This window comes from Aquarana catesbeiana, linkage group LG08, assembly GCF_042186555.1.
Source record: "Aquarana catesbeiana isolate 2022-GZ linkage group LG08, ASM4218655v1, whole genome shotgun sequence".
In the NCBI taxonomy this organism is placed as follows: Eukaryota; Metazoa; Chordata; class Amphibia; order Anura; family Ranidae; genus Aquarana; species Aquarana catesbeiana.
This window is the reverse complement of record NC_133331.1, coordinates 25,534,617-25,557,863: the sequence shown is the minus strand read 5'-3', so window position 1 is coordinate 25,557,863 and position 23,247 is coordinate 25,534,617. Positions and strand designations below refer to the sequence as shown.

The 23,247-nt window shown below is 43.0% G+C and overlaps 1 protein-coding gene across 1 annotated transcript in view; it reads right to left on the bottom strand.

The window, feature by feature from the left end:
• LOC141105648 (alpha-2-macroglobulin-like) overlaps nt 1-23,247 on the bottom strand; it is a 235,574-nt gene that overhangs the window by 76,601 nt on the left and 135,726 nt on the right. The window contains exons 20-22 of the mRNA XM_073595624.1: nt 18,132-18,258; nt 17,688-17,809; nt 2,242-2,302 (exon numbers count right to left, since the gene is read on the bottom strand). Coding sequence (XP_073451725.1) covers nt 2,242-2,302; nt 17,688-17,809; nt 18,132-18,258 — 310 coding nt within the window. The remainder of the gene's footprint in view (nt 1-2,241; nt 2,303-17,687; nt 17,810-18,131; nt 18,259-23,247) is intronic.

Below are 23,247 nucleotides of genomic sequence, written 5' to 3'. Positions count from 1 at the left end.
GTCTTAAAAGCTTCTAATGGACTTGTAGTCCTCCAGAAAATTGTGGTCTTTCCTGAAACTTATCTTTCCTCCCACCTCTCTCGCAAGGGTGGGGGTTATACAGTCACTAAACTTTGACATTCCTGAAGAATGGGCCAAGTGGAGAGCTATATGTAAAACCATTTAACTTATACAATATACGTTTCCTTTAACATCTAAATCTAATACTACATAAATCAGTATGTATATTGTATTCATTTAAAACGCAATGTTCTTATTAATATCCTAATCAAGAAATATTGTAGTATAAAGAAATGATGATCTTAACTAAAACTTTGAAACTTTCATCTTAAGTAATATAAAACCTTCCTTCTCATCTGTGATGGGGGAGGTGAGAGCTCAGCTCACTCTTAATTACTAACACATGTTGACTCTACATAGAAATGCTTATGAGCTTATAACAATGTATATACTTTCAGAAGTATAAAAATCTTATATAATTTCACTTTTTCCATACATAAAAGAGATATAAATATATATTCAATTAACTCAATTATTCTGTAAGATCTCATCCATTCATTCATTTGTTAATATTAGATCCTAACAACTCCCCAGCAGGGACACTTACCACAAAAAAACTGACTCCCCAAACACTCCATTTAAGGTTAAAAGAAAAAAAGAGAAAACCGTTTGGCTTTATATATACATTATTCATGCCTCACAAGAATACTTTGATTTGCTTATACCTAAATGGTGGAAAAGGTGAATACTTATCATTAACTTTTTTACAGACTTTACAGCCAGCCTAAATTCACTTGCAGTAGTTACAAAAGGCATACATTTCTGGATGTTTGGTAACCCAAGGTAAGAGTGAGCTCTCAAAAATGCAGGAACAGAATTCATAGGTAGTTTTCATTATAAATAGCTGTTAAAAGGCAACTTATTTGTTAGAAGTGCACAGTAGACATGTGCAGAACGAAAAAATTAGTTTTGTTTAGTTTTGATTTGTTATTTACATAAATTAGTTTAGTTAAATTAATTTCATTTGATTAATTTGTTTTCAGAATTTGTTTTGTTGATTCGTTTTCCAATAGATTAAAATTTTGCGAATTAGAATTCGGATCGATTTGAAAAGTTTTCAAATCAACTTTGTATAGTTTTCGAATTCAAATAGTTTTCCAATTTCCAAAGAGTATAAAATAGAAAATAAAGGAATAGAAAAGAAAAAAAAATATATATATATACTGTATTTAACTGCATATATCACGCGCCAGTGTATAACACGCACCCCAAGTTTAGGAGGGAAGTTTAAGTAAAAAAACTTTTAGGAGGGAAGTTTAAGGAAAAAACCTAAATTTTAAATGCCCATCAACGCAGCCTTATCAGTGTCCATCTGCAGCCTTGCCCATCATTGCAGAATGATCAGTGTCCATCTGCAGCTTTGCCCATAACACGCACCCACAAGATTTTAAGGGTAAAAAAGTGTGTGTTATATGCAGATAATTATGATATATATATAGATATATCTATATATCTATATATATAGATATATAGATATATCTATATATATATCTATAGATATATAGATATATCTATATATCTATAGATATATATAGATATATCTATAGATATATAGATATATCTATATATATCTATATATATATCTATATATATATATATATAGATATATATATCTATATATATATCTAGATATATATCTAGATATATATATATCTAGATATATATATATCTAGATATATATATATATATATATATATATATATATATATATATATATATATATATATATATATATATATATATATATATATATATATATATATATATATATATATATATAGATATAGATATAGATATATCTAGATATCTAGATATATAGATATATATATATCTATATATCTAGATATATAGATATATATATATCTATATATCTAGATATATAGATATATAAATATATATCTATATATCTAGATATATAGATATATATATATACCGTATTAATCGGCGTATATATATTCTCTTTGGAAATTGGAAAACTATTCGAATTCTAATTTGAAAATGATTCAATTTTTTTTTTTGTTATTTTGGATTTGTTTAAACTCGGTACTATTCAAATTCTAATTTTAATTCAGAACAAAACGAACCGCACATGTTTAGTTCACAGCTAGGTTTGTTTAGGAGGTTAAAATACAGTAAGCCCAGGATACAATTGGTCTCTGTTTTCCATACTTGTCACCTCACCTTCTCCCTCCTTGATGCAGAGCAAAGAGCTGTGTGATTTCTCCACCAGGATTCCTCCGGGCTGTCAATAGAAATAAGACAGAGAGATCACAAGCTAAAAACACATGGTGATACCATTACCAGTGCACATGCTGCTGCCGAACAGAAAGTGTGTAAGTTCACCTTAAATTTCAATGTTACATTTTCTATTCTATATAATGAAACCAACAAGCTATCCCTTACTTCTATGGTTCTTTTGTCCATCAGTCATTTGCAATGGATTCCTATTTCCTTGTATATCCAGTAGGGATGAGCTTCGTGTTCGAGTCAAACCCATGTTCGATTCGAACATCATGTGTTCGATCGTTCGCCGAATTACGAACGATAAGGGCCGTTCGTGCCAAATTCAAGTGGCGCGTCACGGCACATAATTCACTGCGGCATCGCAGTGCATAGCTGGCTGATGATTGGCCAAGCATGCACTATGACCCGCATGCTTGGGCAATCACAGCGCTGTGTGTACAGAGAGCTGTAATTGGTCAAAGCCAAGGAGGCTTTGGCCAATTATGGCTCAGGGGGTTTAGTACACGCCCCACACTATATAAGGTCGCCTGCAGGTCAGTCGTGTGTAGTGTGTTCCGGCTTGAGAGAGAGATAGACAGAGAGAGATACAGTGTCATTTGATTTAAGTTAGATAGAGTAGGCAGGTCGAGTCAGTTAGCTTCACTTACAGTGTATTGTGTATATATATATATGCATCCCAGGTGTTGTATATGTATGTATATATATATATATACAACACTATATATATGTATGTATATACACTGTATTCAGTTTAGCTAGATCCTGTTCTTCTCTTCCTAATATATGGACAGGCAGGCAGGTGTTTTTACAGTATTTCCAGTTACTGTACTGTGTACCCTGCACAGTTGCACCTACAGTATAGCTACCTACAGCCAGGTGCTTGTGTAGGCTCTTTGAAGTATTTCCAGTTACTGTACTGTGTACCCCGCACAGTTACACCTACAGTATAGTTACCTGCAGCCAGGTGCTTGTGTAGGCTCTTGAAGTATTTCCAGTTACTGTACTGTGTACCCTGCACAGTTGCACCTACAGTATAGCTACCTGCAGCCAGGTGCTTGTGTAGGCTCTTGAAGTATTTCCAGTTACTGTACTGTGTACTCTGCACAGTTGCACCTACAGTATAGCTACCTGAAGACAAGTGCAGGTGTTATCATACTAATAATACTACAGGCAGTCAGTTGATTCTGCTAGCTGCAGTATAATCGGTATATATATACACACCTCCCAGTTTTGTGCAGCTTACTGCAGGCCAATAGTATGTCTGGAAGGCAAACAAGGAGAGGCAGACAGTCACAAGCCAATAAAAGAGGGCAAGCAGGCTCTGTGTCTAGAGGCAACAGTGCTGGTCGTGGACACGGTGCATCCTCATCAGCACGTGGCCGTGGGACGCGCTTGGCCTTTTTTTTGGGGAGCTGGCCATGTTGAGCCACAACATGCGGACTTGGTCGAGTGGATGACCAAGCCGTCCTCATTGTCCCCATCCTCTCTCACCTAGACTCAGGGTACTTTGTCTGGCAAAGCAGCTGCCAACGCGGCCTCTTCCCTGGGTTCAATGGCATCAGTGACTCCTTCCCTAGCCCCACCATGTCCTCCTGAGGTGTCCCTCAAACTGTTTGACCACAGAGTTGGGTACATGCTCCAGGAGGATGCCCAGCGTTTTGAAGGCTCCAATGATGGTACTCAGCTAGAGTAACGTGAGCCCAGACAGAGGGGGTGCCCAAGAAAGACAGCAATCTGGCAGTCATGTTCCCCCTGCTGCAGCATACTATAAATAAACAAACAATAAATAAACAAAAAGAAGCAGCGCTATGATTTAAATAATGTGGGTAGAATCACAAGTAGTGAATAGTGATAAATAGAGCTCATAAACAATCAAGTGACAAAATAAAGTCCAAAAAATGGAAGAAAATCTTCAAAGTGCAATGGATAAACCGGACAACTGAGTCCCTTATAGGCAAAAACAGATGGGGCTGAATGGACCTTCACCACACCACAGTGTTACGAATAAAATGGGCGCTTACCAAATGGCAAGCTTAAAAAGCTTGTGACCTTAACCCGGTCGGGGCCTTTATTGAGATGGGAACACCGTTTAGACACTTCCTCAGACCGTGGATAGCTCACTATCCTCCACAGAAGAGACCAGGATGCAGAGAGGGCTATGCCCATAACCTAGAGTTGTTCTCACAAACAATGCCCCAAAGAAGAAGGAAGAGCAACATAGCGTAATCCTGGATGGATATTTATTTAAAAAACATTAAAAATACACTTACAGTGTGTAGAGTAAAAAACAGCATGGAAAGCCGGCCGGCTAGCACAAACACCCGTCCCACAGACGGTGGATACGGCACGTCAGCACGTCAGCACGCCCGACGTACGTTTCGTCACACTTCTGACGTCGTCTGGGCCCCAGACGACGTCAGAAGTGTGACGAAACGTACGTCGGGCGTGCTGACGTGCTGACGTGCCGTATCCACCGTCTGTGGGACGGGTGTTTGTGCTAGCCGGCCGGCTTTCCATGCTGTTTTTTACTCTACACACTGTAAGTGTATTTTTAATGTTTTTTAAATAAATATCCATCCAGGATTACGCTATGTTGCTCTTCCTTCTTCTTTGGGGCATTGTTTGTGAGAACAACTCTAGGTTATGGGCATAGCCCTCTCTGCATCCTGGTCTCTTCTGTGGAGGATAGTGAGCTATCCACGGTCTGAGGAAGTGTCTAAACGGTGTTCCCATCTCAATAAAGGCCCCGACCGGGTTAAGGTCACAAGCTTTTTAAGCTTGCCATTTGGTAAGCGCCCATTTTATTCGTAACACTGTGGTGTGGTGAAGGTCCATTCAGCCCCATCTGTTTTTGCCTATAAGGGACTCAGTTGTCCGGTTTATCCATTGCACTTTGAAGATTTTCTTCCATTTTTTGGACTTTATTTTGTCACTTGATTGTTTATGAGCTCTATTTATCACTATTCACTACTTGTGATTCTACCCACATTATTTAAATCATAGCGCTGCTTCTTTTTGTTTATTTATTGTATAGTGTGTGTATCTCACATATAAGCGGCTGCTCTTTTTTCAATTTTCTGTCAATTATTTATTTGCTTGATTGTTCTTTTTTGTATAGATCATATAGCGCGGTGGTTTCCTCCTTTATTTGCTGCAGCATACTGCCAGGTTTGCTCCAGTGATGAGGAGGGAGGGGATGATGAGGTCACTGACTCCATGTGGGTGCCCGATAGGAGAGAGGAGGAGGCACATCACCAATGAGGCAGGATGCCCTCCAGGGGCCAGCCTAAGGGCAGCACACTGACTGCATCACACCGCAGAGCTCCGCATGTGCAGGGCGCTGCTGTCTCTGCGCATTATTCCAAAAGTTCTTTGGTGTGGGCCTTTTTTGAGACGAGTGCATCAGATCCCGCTGCTGCTATTTGCAACATATGTCTCAAACGTATCTAGCGTGGCAAAAACATCACCCACTTGGGCACCACATGCTTGACCAGACATATGTTGACCTGCCATGCAGTTCGTTGGCAAGCGTACCAAAAAGACCCACATCAAAGAACAAAGAGGACCTCTCCTTGCTTCTCATCAGCTGGGATCTCCAACCCCACTATACCTTCAGTCCTCTCTGAGACCTGCACTGAGAGGAATGAAAGTGTAGAATTAGGTGTGTCACAGCCAAGTACTTGCAGGCAATCTACTATCGGTACACCGATGTCAGATTGTACCAAGCAAATTTCCCTGCCTCAGCTGCTGCACCACAGAAAGAAGTTCGCTCCCAGCCATCCACATGCCCAGCAGTTGAATGCTAGCTTTGCAAAATTGCTAGCACTTCAACACAATTCAGAGAGCTATTACTACATGACGCATGGTGCACACTTCATCCCACAGTCAAGGACTTTACCTTCTTCTCCCACTTTACCTTCTTCTCCCCACCACACTCTAAATATTCCAGAATAGATTATTTCTTCATCTCCCAATCCGATCTTCCTATACTCCACAAGTCCTCAATTGAACCGATGATACTCGCAGATCATAACCCGATCTCTATTACCCTGCACGTTCCTAATAAAACTGCCCGCTCACACATCTGGCGCCTAGACAACTCCCTACTCACAGACACTGAAATTTCCCATAAGATTTCCGAACACTTACATAACTATTTCTCAGAGAACAATCGGGAAGGCACTGCACCAGAAATAGTCTGGGCTGCACACAAATGTGTCATAAGAGGCACATTCCTGTCTCAGGCCGCGCACAGAAACAGACTAAGGAAAGCAAAACTTGAGGACCTAACCACACGTATTTCCGCTTTAGAACGTAAACACAAGGAATCTTTAGCTCTAGAGGTACTGTCTGAATTGACACAACTATGAACCGAACTCCTAGATGAATTACACAGCAACATCAAAAAGAAATACATACTCACACAAAAATGCTTTTACAAATACAGTAACAAATCAGGGAAGATGCTAGCTAGAGCACTGCAAACGAAAAAAGCGGCCCACACCATCCACTCCATCGTAGACCCCTCGGGTAAAACTATGGTAAAATCTGATGACATAGCGGAACAATTTGTTCGCTATTACACCAACCTGTACAACACCCGCACCACCCAACCATCCTTCACTCTGGCTGACCGGAAGGAGGCAATCCATGACTTCTTAACACAATACGCTCCCTCGCCCATCCGGACCGAAGACTCCGCATCTCTTGACGTCCCCTTAACGGCGGAAGAGATAACTCTTGCACTGAAACAGATGAAACCGGGCAAAAGCCCCGGTCCGGATGGACTGACGGTCGGATATTACAAATCATTCCCTGATATACTATTGCCTCAACTGGTCACGGCCTTTAACAACCTCTCCCCTACCACTACGGCCCCCAAAGATCTCTTAGAGGCTCACATCACCCTTATCCCCAAACCAGGGAAAGATGACAAATTGGTCTCTAATTATCGCCCCATTTCTCTACTTAACGTAGACGTTAAGTTATACGCCAAAGCCATAGCGAATCACCTTTTACCCCTGATCCCAAATTTAATCACCACAGACCAAGTAGGTTTTGTCCCAGGCAGAGAAGCTAAAGACAATACTACCAAAGCTTTAAACATACACCATTGGCTGACTTCCACTAATACTAAAGGCTTCTTTCTATCCTTGGACGCGGAGAAGGCGTTCGATAGGGTAGCTTGGGACTTTATGGAAGCTGCCCTACATCTCGCAGGCTTCCCACCAAGACTCATCAATATGATTATGGTCCTCTATGCTTCTCCCACAGCCAAAGTCCGAGTGAACGGTGGACTGTCGGGCGCCTTCTCCGTGTCCAATGGTACTAGACAGGGATGCCCATTATCCCCCTTGATCTTCATACTAACAATGGAACCCATGCTACGCAAAATTAGAGAAAATCCTGACATCAAAGGCATCCAAATTAACCAAACACACTACAAAGTAGCCGCCTATGCGGATGATGTTCTCCTCTTCCTTACAGATCCGATCACTACCATCCCAAATCTACTCAAAGATTTTGCCCTCTTCAAATTCTTGTCGAACCTGCAAATAAACTTCTCCAAATCCAAGGCTCTCAACATCTCATTAACACAAGAGACGGTAACACATTGCAAACATAATTTTCCTTTTGGGTGGGAAACGCAAGCCATAAAATACCTTGGCATTAACATACCCACAGCTTTATCAGATTTGTTTAGGCTTAACTTCATACCAGTCCTACAAACCATCGAGGGCGATCTTCAGAAGTGGCAGATTGGACCGTTCTCATGGTTTGGAAGGATTGCCATCTTAAAAATGAATGTTCTACCTAGATTGCTCTACCTTCTTCAAACCATACCAATACTACTCCCGCACTCCTTCTTTGCCTCGTACAAACGAATCTGTAGAAAATTCATCTGGCTATCCAAACAGCCTAGAATGAATTGGCACAAACTGACAACCTCCAAATTACAAGGCGGATTACAAGTTCCTGACCTACAAACCTATTATCAGGTTTGCCATCTAGTTAGAATTGTGGATTGGCACGTACACGGCAAAGAAAAAGACTGGGTGCAGTTGGAAAATGCTTTTACAAAAACCCCTTTAAAACTCCTCCCTTGGATCAACCCAAAATTTATCCCGCAAACCGCCGCTGCAAATCCCCTAATCAACTCCACCCTAATCAACTTCACGAAATCATGCAAAATGCTCAAGTTCCAACCCACACCGGGCCCGATGACTCCCATAGAAGATAACCCGGAATTTTCACCGGGCGTACACAAATTCCACCCAACCAAGGAACCACATAGACCCCGACTTTTAGCACAACAGCTATACCACCAAAGAATTATATTACCACACTCAGAGCTGACCACTAAATTCCCAGACTATCACATCCCCTTCTACAACTATCTACAAATCCATCACTTCTTGCAAAGCCTCCAACATAAAGACAACATTCATAGGGAACTTACACCTTTCGAACAGCTATGTTCCAAAAACGAACCCCAAAGACACCTCATCTCGACCATCCACACACTTTTCTCCACTTTTCCAAACACCACAAATACTGCACTACTGAATCAATGGGAAACTGACCTGAACACAACCTTAACCACAGATGATTGGAGAAATGTACTCTACCATATTCACAAAGGTTCCGGTAACGTAGCAACACAAGAATGCAGGTTCAAAATATTCTCAAAATGGTACAGAACTCCCAATAAAATTAACAAATTTCTACCTACAATATCCCCCAATTGCTGGAGATGTAACGCAGCCCGGGGTTCTCTTCTCCACATATGGTGGGAATGCCCAATCATTCAATCCTATTGGGCCGCAATTCATAGCCTAATCACCCAGATTACGACATACACCCCTGACTACACCCCAGCGCAATACCTACTCCACCATACCTCGCTTCCCCAACGCGTATACAAGAAGTCGCTAACTCTCCATCTTATTAATGCGGCAAACCTATGTATCCCTGTACATTGGAGAAACACATCACCCCCCTCGATCCCAGAGTGGATCCGGAGAGTTGACAGGATAGCTGACATAGAGAATCTCATACATCAAGCATCTGATTCACCATCCAAATACGCCAACACATGGGCATGCTGAACCCAATTCAGGAATTCACATCCCACAGGCACACAATCCAACTCACATACTATCACTTCAGGAGACAACACTGGCCGGACTGCTTGCTAAAACACTAACCAATCATTATATTATCCGGATCCTCCGTACTACCACCCCCCAACCCCCCCACCTCTGCCTCCCATCAGCTTAGGCATGTAGAATAGCCTATTCCCCTCTATACACCACCCACATTGACATTTTGGTGACTCGCACTACCATGAGGCACATTACCGACATGACCCAATTTCAAACAAATATCTGTATCTACACTGGGCACAGCTAGTACCCTATAGGGGTGCCCAGGAATGTGGGTAACAATATTATCGTCGGTCCGGATCTACAACACTACCAATATTTGATACCACGCGAATGACTGAAAATATACCTTACATACCCTTGTGATTACTATAGCATATAGCTCACACCAGGTATGTCAAATTCACGGAACCAGAGAATCACGTGCACAACAATGGAAATGTTTTTGTTCTTTCCTATTTGTACCTTTGTACTATGCAATGTACCTGTTAACACACTACTACTATAAACCTCTGTATTCCTGTATGAAAAACTTTCATTCGCCTGGTATCGTATAGTTTACCCTTGTTATGTAACTCTATGTAGATTGTGGATTACCTCTGTGAAAAATTCTCCACAGTACTGCCTTTTACACCTGCTGAAAATCCAATAAAGTGTTATTGGGAAAAAAAAAAAAGAGTATAAAGCTAGAGTTCTAAGACTCAATAACAATATTTCAAATGTATAGATCCTTTAAAGCTTTACAGAATATATACTCTAACTAAATGATCTACTACTACTGTTTTTATGTAATAACTCGACTTTATCATTCACAAGAATAGCGGCTGCGTCCGCAAACAAATACTGTACTATATTTGTATTATCCTTGTGCTATGCTCTCCGTTTTCTATATTCTCCCTTGTTACCTCTGTTTCAAAAAACCAATAAAAATATTAAAAAAAAAAAAAAATGTACCAGTTCAAAATTACAAACAGATTCTACTTAAAACCTACAGTGCCTGTCTTGTTTGCACCGCCTGCTGTTCAGAGTATATAGGGCCTGGTAGGCCTACACCTTTCCTTTTTTTAATTTGGGTACAGGGTTCCCCTTAATATCCATACAAGACCCAAAGGGCCTGGTAATGGACTGGGGGTACCCATGCCGTTTGTCTCACTGATTTTCATCCATATTGCCAGGACCCAACATTACATTAAAGCCGCAAGCAGTTTTAAATGACTTTTATTCCTTTAAAAATGTCATTTTGTGCAGGGACTGTTCTAAGCATGGGAAACACATGCCACTTTACAGGCATACTATAGACACCCAGCAGGTATGATATTTAAAGGAATATTTCACTTTTTTTTACTTTAAGCATCATTAAAATCACTGCTCCTGAAAAAAACGGTCATTTTTAAAACTTTTTTTGCATTGATACATGTCCCCTGGAGCAGGACCCGGGTCCCCAAACCCTTTTTAGAACAATACCATGCAATTTAGCCTTTAAAATTAGCACTTTTGATTTTGAACATTTAAGTCCCATAGACGTCAATGGGGTTCTAACGTTCGTGCAAATTTTTGGTCCGTTCGCAGGTTCTGGTGCGAACCGGGGGGGGTGTTTAGCTCATCCCTAATATCCAGGTTTACTGAAGAATAGACCTGGATACACAAGGAAGGATCTCATTTTATGTAAACAGTTAAATTGAACTAGATCAGGGCATGTGGCCTTAGGAATAGTAATAGCCACCCACCCCACAATTCCTTTAACTGACATTAATAAGTTTAGTGCTTACCCCTGAAGGGGCTGCTGAGAATGAACCCAGGTCGCCCAGTAGAGTACAGAGGCTCCCAGTCACATGCACAGATCCACAAACACTGACAATTCAGGTTCAGTCTAGGCTAGGGGATGAGTTTTTAGTATTTATTGCTGATGAACTTTACCAGGAGAAGGGGGTCACAGGATACTCCAAAATGATCAATAGCAATAATGGAAAGACAAAGTTCTCATTAATCTTTGAATAGTAGCCTTTTCTGGAGGTAATGGGCAGGATATCAAGAACCCTATAGTAGCAGGTCCCAGTCCCATATAACAGCTTCTAGCACTTGCACAACTAATAGTCCACAGCAAGGTCTTTACTTGCAGTATTCCAGGAGCTGGCTGCCACCCAGCATCCACAGGCAGATCTTCAGTGAGGGAAATAACAAGATCATTTTCCAGACCAGGATTTCAGAACAATGCTCTACAGCAAATATAATCCTCTAGCAATCTTTTCCAGGTCCTCAGTCCAGCTTCTGCCAAGACCCAGACTGCAATCTCTTGCCTCAGTAGCTCTCTCTTCCAGGGGCATCAGCCCCCCCAGGAACCTGGAACCCTACTTGGAGCGGAAAGGTTCTCCTGCACATTTATCACCTCACCAGCCACCTTGTGGATGCCCCCTTAGAGGGATTGGCTGGAGCATGATAAATTTTCAACTGAGAATCTGAATCTCCCTGCCCTAAGCTCTAGAAACGTTTTTTAGAGGCAGGTGGGGGAATCAAACTCTCAGTTTTGGAAACCCTGAACTGACAAAACCAATAAGACAAAAACAGAATGGCACACGAGAGGGTACTGAAACACACTGATAACACAACTAAAAGTCTATAAAGTCCATAAAGTCTATAAAGTCTCTGGAAGAACACTGGTAGAAAAACAAGGTGCGCCAAAAACTAAGTGCAGCAGAATACCAAGAAAAAACAAAAGATCACTGATCCAATCACTACAGTGAAACTAAAAACAAAATTTAGCCTAGCAGCCCAACTAGAGGAGGGTGCTTCATAAGGATTAATATAGGCACAGAACAGCAGCCCCTTTTGCATAGTTTAGAGTAGCATGTTTTTTTTCGCAGTAGACACCAAATGTTACATAAATCATCTGCCCTTACTCAGGATGGCCATGACTATAAATGCTAGCGGAGAGTTTTTCAAAGTGATTACTCAACAGAATAAAGCATGGAGACATGGAGTATAGATGGGAGGGTTTTCTTTGAATATTCAAAATTAATTAGTTTCAACTTGTGGTGCTCAGTAGAGATGAGTTCAGGTGTGTTTGGGTTTCTAGTCCCAATCCACCTGCCCGATCCCACCAGAAACCCAACACTGCACACCACTAATCACAGGCAGTGAGACATTTCCTGGTCTGTGCAGCTGCGGACCGGGAAATTTCTCACCGCCCATGATTAGCAGTGTGCAGTATCGGCTTCCTGGCGGGATCAGACAGATGGGTTGGGACTAGGATCCCGAACACGCCTGAGCCCATCTCTAGTGCTCAGGTACAGTTAGGTTCTGCTGTAAAAAGCTTGTGGCCACTATGCTGAAGCACAAACAGTTTTTCATGGAAAAGCTCAAGCTCTCTTGAGTTGGACATACTGGGGTTGATTTACTAAAGGCAAATAGACTGTGCACTTTGCAAAGTGCAATTGACCTCTGCAAGTGCAGTTGCTCCAGGGCTGATTAAATGAGGTAAAGCTTCACTTTGCAAAGAATACCCAATCACGTGCAAGGAAAAAAAAAGGCTTTTTTGCAGGCACATGATTGAATGATAAAGGTCAGCAGAGCTTACTGGAGCAGCTGCTCTTAGAGAGTGCAACTGCATTTTGCAAAGTGCACAGTCTATTTGCCTTTAGTAAATCATCATTTTACATTGTATATCCCTGTATGTTGCGGTCGTTCAGGTGCTTATCTAATAGTTTTTTGAAACTATTGATGCTCCCCGCTGAGACCACTGCCTGTGGAAGGGAATTCCACATCCTTGCTGCTCTTACAGTAAAGAACCCTCTACGTAGTTTAAGGTTAAACCTCTTTTCTTCTAATTTTAATGAGTGGCAATGAGTTTTCCGTGAAAAAGTTTTTTTGTGGGGTCACCAGTACAGTATTTATAAATTGAAATCATATCCCCTCTCAAGCGTCTCTTCTCCAGAGAGAATAAGTTTAGTGCTCGCAACCTTTTCTCATAACTAATATCCTCCAGACCCTTTATTAGCTTTGTTGCCCTTCTTTGTACTCGCTCCATTTCCTGTACATCCTTCCTGAGGACTGGTGCCCAGAACTGGACAGCATACTCTAGGTGCGGCCGGACCAGAGTCTTGTAGAGTGGGAGAATTATCATTTTATCTCTGGAGTTGATCCCCCTTTTAATGCATGCTGATATTCTGTTTGCTTTGTTAGCAGCAGCTTGGCATTGCATGCCATTGCTGAGCCTATCATCTACTAGGACCCCCAGGTCCTTTTCCATCCTAGATTCCACCAGAGATTCTCCCCCCAGTGTATAGATTGCAATCATATTTTTGACACCCAAATGCATTATTTTCCATTTTTCTACATTGAACCTCATTTGCCATGTAGTTGCCCACCCCATTCATTTGTTCAGATCTTTTTGCAAGGTTTCCACATCCTGCGGAGAAGTTATTTTTACATCCTCAGAGACAAAACACTTATCTCTCTCTTCTCTTTTCCCTCTCTACATTGCCCTTTGCTACCTCCTCTTTCCCTGCTCTCCTTAGCAATGTTACAGGAGTGGGAATCAAGCATGGCTGCTCCATCCCCATACCTGTGCTCTCATTGAAGTCCACAACCTCTAGAGCAGCTTTCTTGATACTGTATGTGCGGCCACACTACAATTTAGTGAATATTCATTAACAGAGCCAGCAGACATACAACACGATATAGTCAAAGACTAGAGGCATGATACAAGAGATGGTCAGAGACTGAACATTATATAGGAGGTGATCAGAGATTGCAGACACGTTACAAGAGATGGTCAGAGATTACAGACATGATACAAGGGATGATCAGAGATTGTGGGTTTGCTGCAGGGGACTGTCAAAGACTAGACATGTGCAATTCATTTCGTACCAAATTTGTTTTTTTAACAAATTTCGACAAACTTGTTAATTCGGAAACATCCGAATTAACCCGTTTAATGAATTTTTCCAAATGTTCATAAATTTGAATATTCGTAAAATCAAAATTTGAGAATTTGAAAACCCAAAAATTTGAAAATCTGAAATAATAACTAACTAATAAATTAAAGGTATTGGAATTTCCTTTCAAATTTGGCTGTTATGCCACACGAGCGGACCTTTCGACGGAGTAGGTCCGGCGGACCGGACTCCGTCGGACAATTCGACCATGTGTGGGCTCCAGCAGACTTTTTTTTTCCAAAAGTCCGACAGTCCTAGAAATAAAACATGTTTCAAATCTTTCTGATGGACTCGAGTCCGGTTGAAAAGTCAGCTCGTCTGTCCAACGGACAAAAAAACGATGCTAGGGCAGCTATTGGCTACTGGCTATGAACTTCCTTATTTTAGTCCGGTCGTACATCATCACCTTCGAATCCGTTGGACTTTGGTTGATCGTGTGTAGGCAAGTCCATTCAATTGAAAGTCAGTCGGAAAGTCTGTCGGAAAGTCCGTCAAAGTCCGCCGGACCTAGTCCGTCAAAAAGTCCGCCCGTGTGTACGCGGCATTAGTGAACATAACAAATACAAATTTATCCGAAGTTACAAATTATCTGTAATAACGAATGCCATATCTAAACTAATGGAATGTAATGAATTAATAATAATAATAATAAATAACAATCATAATATTAATAATAATAATAATAACACAAAAATATTATTATTATTTATTATTAATTTGTTCTGTTCCATTTGTTTAGATGTGGAATTCTATATTTCAGATCGTTTGTAACTTTGGATAAATTCGCATTCGTTACGTTTACTAACAGCCAAATTTGAAAGGAAATTCCAATACCTATAATTTAATAGTTAGTTATTATTAGTTAGTTAGTTAGTTAGTTAGTTAGTTAGTTAGTTAGTTAGTTAGTTAGTTAGTTAGTTAATCAGTTATTCTTTAGAATTTTCGGATTTTCATTCTTATTTTTGGATTTTTGAATTTATGGATTTTTCAAAATTACGAATTTTCGAATTTACAAATTTACAAATTGCGATTATAACGAGAAACCCGAAAAACAAAAAAAAAAACCCAAAAAAATGAACAAATTTTTTGGCAGTGCACATGTCTATCAAAGACTGTTGGCATTATTTAGAAGTCATTGGAGACTAGGAGCTTGCTTCATAGACTGGAGACATTACATGAGGCTGCTAAAAATCACTACTATAAAAGAGGTATAGGGAAACACAGTTTAGTGTTTGCACACTGAGGACTGCACAAAAAGTACAAAGATCCACAGGTTGGGCACCAGGGCTCTAAAGAGATTGCATGTCCAGAAAGTGAAGACTGTGGGCTACTCCACATGCAGTAAACAGAAAAAAGATCATAAGCACCAAGAGTAAACAGTTGTATCAAATATACTGTACTCAGAGCATACACAGTCAAGTCATGAACAGTTGCACACATAAAGAATGCACAGGCACAGCACACATGGAGCCCACAGAGCAGTGGCAGCCTGTCCATAGGTGGCGCATGGGCACCCCCCCCCAATGCATGTGTCAGGCCCCCTAAGCTACATGCGGGGCACCAGACGCGTGGATTTCAATGGGGTTTCTTTTTTTTTTAAGGAAATGATTACAGCCGGAGGCTCTAATTGGCTTCAAAAAAGGGTGGGCTCAGGGTGCAGAGCCCTCCCACTTGTGTGACATTATTAATATTCGGTATTGCCTTCCTAAATCTCTTCCCGGCCAATCAGGAAGCAGTTCCTGAGACCCGATTGGCCAGGGAGTCTTTGGACTCTGGGCCAATTGGGTCTCAGTCAGGAACCACTTCCTGTTTGGCCTGGAGGAGAAGCAATGGCCCCGGAGCGAGGAGCTGCAGCCCGGATCCATGTCTGCCTGATCTGCCTCTTTTCTAAGGTAAGGAGGCCTCTGATCGCTGCAGAATTCCTATTCATCTCCCCCAGGGGGTGGGCATTACCGCATTCCCGTCCATCTCCCCCTGGGGGGGGATCACCGCATTCCCGTCCATCTTCCCCTGGGAGGATCAACACATTCCCATCCATCTCCCCCTGGGGGGCATCACCGCATTCCCGTCCGTCTCCCCCGGGGGGGGATTGCCGCATTCCCATCTGTCTCTCGCAGGGGGGCTTGGCATTGTTTTGACGCCCCCCCAAAATATCGAGCACCAGCCATTACTGCCACAGAGCACACAGTTGAAAGCACACATAGACAGGAAAAATAAAGACAGAGCATCTGCAGAGACATATGCAGTCAGAGAGCACGCAGAAAATGCATAATACTCACACACTATACCCATGATAATCCATAAATCTTGATAGTTTTACCTTCAAATAGCTACCTACAGTAAAACCTTGGTTTGAGAGTAACTTGGTTTGACAGCATTTTGCAAGAATATATTTATTTTAATAAATTTTTACTTGATATGCAAGTGATGTCTTGATATACAAGTAGCGTCACGTCACAACTGAGTTTAAAACAGAAAAGAGGCACCTCTAAGTGTAGCAATATGTTTACATTTAATGAAGGTACAACATTCAGCAACTCATATTATTGATGATTAAAAGAGGCACATCTAAGTATGCAGGCATCGGGGGTAAAGCTGTCCACATAGACCATCCTCCTCACTGCCATTGACATCATCCCTTCCACACTGCGCTCCACAAGCAGTTCAAGCCTCCCTTTCAGATCGCTCTACTGCAGGGTAGTCTTCCCGGTCATGATTGTAGGCTGACAGCGGAGAGAGCCGGTGGTGCAGGGGATGGTCTATGTGGACAGCTTTACCCCGGATGCCTGCATACTTAGATGTGCCTCTTTTAATCATCAACCATGCGATTTGCTAAATGTTGTACCTTCATTCAATGTAACCATATTGCGACACTTAGAGGCCCTCTCTTCTCTTTTATACTCTGTAGCTTCTGCTGGAGATTGCTTCTAATCCCCTTGTGGAGGCTTCCATTTGTAAATGAACATTTTATGGTTACACAACCTATCACATTGTTATAATGTTTTTATACGGACTATAAACTGAAGGACTTATAAATAAATAGTTGTGGAACAAATTATCTGAATTTACATTATTTCTTATGGGGAAATTTGCTTTGACATACGAGTGCTTTGGATTACAAGCATGTTTCCGGAACGAATTATGCTTGCAACCCAAGGTTTTACTATATTATCTTTCAAATTTAAATGTTTGCTTCCAAATGTGTGTATGATTCCTTTCAATAATCTAAACTAGGCCATGCTTCGAATATTCCTGTGTTCTAGATCTGTACTTTCGCACTGACCTGTACAAGTAAGGGTTTCACAATGGTATCAGTGGCTCCTTGTTTGGGAACAAATGGGATCTCATTCTGGCACAGCTCTTCAGTGTTCACGGCCTTAGTCTGTACTGTGATATTTACTTCTCCTGCAAAAAGATGAGGTCACCATTAAATAAGGCTAGACAGTAAAGGTTTACTCTAAAATGAAAAGAAAAAAGTTGTATTCCGTGGGCATCCTAAAAGTTTTCACTTTAGAAAAAAAAAAGAAATCCTTTAGAATGTGTTTCATACTCAGAGGTAGAATGCGTGAGCAGATAAAAGGTGAGGAAAAAAAGGAATATAGTAACTTGATATAATGATCAAAGTATCATTATACTAATGATTTGCTAATGAACATGTTGACCAGTTATCAACAATACATGCAAAACAATAAATGTCTAATATCGGGTTTCAAAAATCCCTCCTCACCCAGTTTGGTGGCCTTCAGGTTCCAGTAGAAGGTTTTGCTCTCGTCGGCACACAGGCAGCTGCTGTAGGTACAGTCTGTACAAGGTGTCTGCTCCAACTCCTCAGTGGGCCCCAGTGTGACTTTAATCTGTCAAAACAAGGTTAGTTAAAGTATATGTAAATCCTCACCTTGCAAAAGCACCCAATTCAGTTTAAAATAGAAATGAAAGACAAAACGTTTGTGTATAGATCTAAAAAAACAAATACCCTATAAACATTTTTTCCTCCTTTTTCACACTTTTTCCTGTTTTCAGCTGCATAAGAGCTGGGGGAGGAAAAACAGCAGCTGTGCTCTCATGCCTAGTGTGGTCAGTTTTTAATAGGAAAGAAGAGGGGCTGGCAGGAACACTGGGGATTTCACACAAAGGAAGCAATACAAAAAGAACAGGATACTTTGTTCTATACAAGTACATGGTACAGCAGGCACATGTTAGGAATATGAAATGTTGAATTTAAAGTTGAAGGTCTTTACCTAAAAGTCACATTAAGCCACATCCACAAGACTGATAAATGATTAGAGTAAAGGCATACATATAGCTACAGGCTTTAGAAAGGTCACTGACAGTGTCTGTATCAAAATCTATAGAACATAAGCTAGCAAGAATGTGCAGAAAGTTTTGAAGTTTATCTAGTTGACTTTGAGGGAATTTTTTTAAAATAAAACTGGAGTTTCCCCTTTAGGGGTCATGTCGATGGACTTTTCATTGTGTTCAAGCCGCTTTTCTATGACATGCAAGTGAACGTGAATGAAAACGCAATTCACCTCAAAGCAAAAAAATGTAAGCAACTGAAAGGCACACCAAAGCAACTCAAAGCATCTTGGAAGTTCCTGAACACACATTGGATTTGATATACTGTTGAGCCTGAAGTCTGTCTACACAAGCTTTAAAGCTAGCCATAGGAATCAGAGGTCTAATGGTCTAGGCCAGGAGTCTCCAAACTATGGCCCTCCAGTTGTTCAGGAAATAAAATTTTGTATAGTTGCATAGTTGGTGAGGTTGAAAAAAGACACAAGTCCATCACGTCCAACCTATGTGTGTGATTATATGTCAGTATTACATTGTATATCCCTGTATGTTGCTGTTGTTCAGGTGATTATCTAATCGTTTTCTTGAAACTATCAATGCCCCCGCCTGTGGAAGGGAATTCCACATCCTTGCCGCTCTTACAGTAAAGAACCCTCTATGTAGTTTAAGGTTAAACCTCTTTTCTTCTAATTTTAATGAGTGGCCACGAGTCTTGTTAAACTACCTTCTGCAAAAAAGTTTTATCCCTATTGTGGGGTCACCAGTACGGTATTTATATATTGAAATCATATCCCCTCTCAAGCATCTCTTCTCCAAGGAGAATAAGTTCAGTGCTCTCAACCTTTCCTCATAACTAATATCCTCCAGACCCTTTATTAGCTTTGTTGCCCTTCTTTGTACTCACTCCATTTCCAGTACATCCTTCCTGAGGACTGATGCCCAGAACTGGACAGCATACTCTAGGTGCGGCCGGACCAGAATCTTGTAGAGCGGGAGAATTATCGTTTTATCTCTGGAGTTAATCCCCTTTTTAATGCATGCCAATATTCTGTTTGCTTTGTTAGCAGCAGCTTGTCATATACTAGGACCCCCAGGTCCTTTTCCATCCTAGATTCTTCCAGAGGTTCTCCCCCCAGTGTATAGATTGCATTCATATTTTTGCCACCCAAATGCATTATTTTACATTTGTCTACAATGAACCTCATTTGCCATGTAGTTGCCCACACCATTCATTTGTTCAGATCTTTTTGCAAGGTTTCCACATCCTGCGGAGAAGTTATTGCACTGCTTAGTTTAGTAATTTCCATCATGCCTAGTCATGCCTGTGAATGTCAGCGTTTTACAATGTCTCATGGGACATGTAGTCAGGGCCGATCCTGGCCGGGGTGCACAGGGTGCAGTGCACCCAGGCGCCACAGAGGTGGGGGCGCTGTCACTGAAGCGCCAGAGTGCTCCCCTCCCTCCTCCTCTCCTTGTCCGTAGGCGGCTCTCTCTGCCGGTCACCGCCACTGCCGCCACTGTGCCCACTATCCCCCCTCGCTCCTCCTGTCAGAGGAGAAGAGCGAGACAGCCAAAGACTGGAGCGGCTGTTTCTGTGTTCAGAGAGAGACCAGCCGCAGCCGCGCAATGACGTCATGGGGGGGTGGCCCGCCCAAGCCTGACGTGTTCCACTTCTTCTGTGTGTATTTCTGAGTCCTGCCTGCTGCCCAAGCCTGAGCTCTGCTCTCCACCCGGGCGGCACAGCTGCACACCGTCCTCTCCTCTCCAGCTGCTGCCTGGGTGTTTTTAATTAGCCTAATGGAGGGGGAGTCTGTACTAATGTGGGGGGGGTGATTTGTCCTGGGGGTTCTGTACTAATGTGGGGGGGTTGTCCTGGGGGGGTCTGTGCTAATGTAGGGGGGGTGATTTGTCCTGGGGGTCTGTACTAATGTAGGGGGAGTGATTTGTCCTGGGGGGTCTGTACTAATGTGGGGGGGTGATTTGTCCTGGGGGGTCTGTACTAATGTAGGGGGGGTTTGTCCTGGGGGGGGTCTGTACTAATGTAGGGGGGTGATTTGTCCTGGGGGGGTCTGTACTAACGTAGGGGGGTGATTTGTCCTGGGGGGGTCTATACTAATGTGGGGGGGTGATTTGTCCTGGGGGTCTGTACTAATGTAGGGGGGTGGTTTGTCCTGGGTGGGTCTGTACTAATGTAGGGGGGTGATTTGTCCTGGGGGGGTCTGTACTAATGTAGGGGGGTGATTTGCCCTGGAGGGTCTGTACTAATGTAGAGGAGGTGGTTTGTCCTGGGATGGTCTGTACTAATGTAGGGAGGGTGGTTTGTCCTGGGGGTCTGTACTAATGTAGGGGGGTGATTTGTCCGGGGGGGTCTGTACTAATGTAGGGGGGTGATTTGCCCTAGGGGGGTTTGTACTAATGTAGGGGGGTGGTTTGTCCTGGGGAGTCTGTACTAATGTAGGGGGGTGATTTGTCCTGGGGTCTGTACTAATGTAGGGGGGTGATTTGTCCTGGGGGTCTGTACTAATGTGGGGGGTGATTTGTCCTGGGGGTCTGTACTAATGTAGGGGGGTGGTTTGTCCTGGGGGGGTCTGTACTAATGTTGAGGGGGTGATTTGTCCTGGGGGGGTCTGTACTAATGTTGAGGGGGTGATTTGTCCTGGGGGGTCTGTACTAATGTGGGGGGGTGGTTTGTCCTGGGGGTCTGTACTAATGTAGGGGGTGGTTTGTCCTGGGGGGTCTGTACTAATGTAGGGGGGGTGATTTGTCCTGGGGGTCTGTACTAATGTAGGGGGGGTGATTTGTCCTGGAGGGTCTGTACTAATGTGGGGGGGTGATTTGTCCTGGAGGGTCTGTACTAATGTGGGGGGGTGATTTGTCCTGGGGGTCTGTACTAATGTAGGGGGTGGTTTGTCCTGGGGGTCTGTACTAATGTAGGGGGGTGATTTGTCCTGGGGGGTCTGTACTAATGTGGGGGGGTGGTTTGTCCTGGGGGGGTCTGTACTAATGTGGGGGGGTGATTTGTCCTGGGGGTCTGTACTAATGTGGGGGGGTGGTTTGTCCTTGGGGGTCTGTACTAATGTGGAGGGATGATTTGTCCTGGGGGTCTGTACTAATGTAGAGGAGGTGGTTTGTCCTGGGGGGTCTGTACTAATGTAGAGGAGGTGGTTTGTCCTGGGGGGTCTATACTAATGTAGGGGGGTGATTTGTCCGGGGGGGTCTGTACTAATGTAGGGGGGTGGTTTGTCCTGGGGGGTTTGTACTAATGTAGGGGGGTGATTTGTCCTGGGGGTCTAAACTAATGCAGGGGGGTGATTTGTCCTGGGGGTCTGTACTAATGTAGAGGAGGTGGTTTGTCCTAGGGGGTCTGTACTAATGTAGGGGGGTGATTTGTCCTGGGGGGTCTAAACTAATGTAGGGGTGGGGGTGATTTGCCCTGGGGGGTCTGTACTAATGTAGGGGGGGTGATTTGTCCTGCGGGGGTCTAAACTAATGTAGGGGGGTGATTTGTCCTGGGGGGTTCTATACTAATGTAGGGGGGGTGATTTGTCCGGGGGGTCTAAACTAATGTAGGGGCGGGGGTAATTTGCCCTGGGGGGTCTGCACTAATGTAGGGGGATTGGGTTGTCCTGGGGGGGTCTAAACTAATGTGGGGGGTGATTTGTCCTGGGGGTCTGTACTAATGTAGAGGAGGTGGTTTGTCCTGGGGGGTCTATACTAATATAGAGGGGGGTGATTTGTCCTGGGGGTCTGTACTAATGTAGGGGGGTGGTTTGTCTGGGGGGGTCTGTACTAATGGAAGGGGGCAGGTGGTTTGTCGCGGGGGTCTGTACCAATGGAGGGGGGTGGATTGTCCTGGGGGGGTCTGTACTAATGGAAGGGGCAGGTGGTTTGTACCATGTTTTACCGCACCAACCTTAATGATGCCACTGCAGCCACGGGCTCTTGTTTCCCCTCTTCCTCTCCTCCTCTTGTGCGCTGCTGTACTAGTGAGAGGCGCACTATGTTTCTTCCCCCACCTTCATATCGGCCAGGGAAGAAAAAAAAGGAGCAAAGAAAAGGATTGTGGGACATGTAGTCCCAAGGACTGGCAGCCCCACTGTAACACAGAAACTGCAGCCCACACAGCATGCTCAGCTGAATGTGAGAGAGAGAGAGCCCGGGAAAGCTTTCACGAAAGTACACCCAGGACTCCAGAGGGAGAGGACAGTGCTGAGGGAACACCATCAGAGAGAGAACCCCGCTGCCCTGCGCCACCAGTGGGAAAGCCACACAGCCTGGCGCCATCCCTGGTGGAGAAAGGAATGGAGTCATTGCCAGAATATAGATCTGGGCTCTACCCAACAGAGTCACCACGGGCAATTCAGAGTGAGCTGACTCCTGATCAGAGGAACCGTTGTTGCTGTATCGCTGGGTCAGGTGAGAGGGCCGATCGGCTATTATTTACTATCGTCCATCGGAACTGCAGTCTCTGACCATCTCCTGTACTATGTCTGCAGTCTCTGACCATCTCTTGTAACATGTCTGCAGTCTCTGACCATCTCCTGTATTAT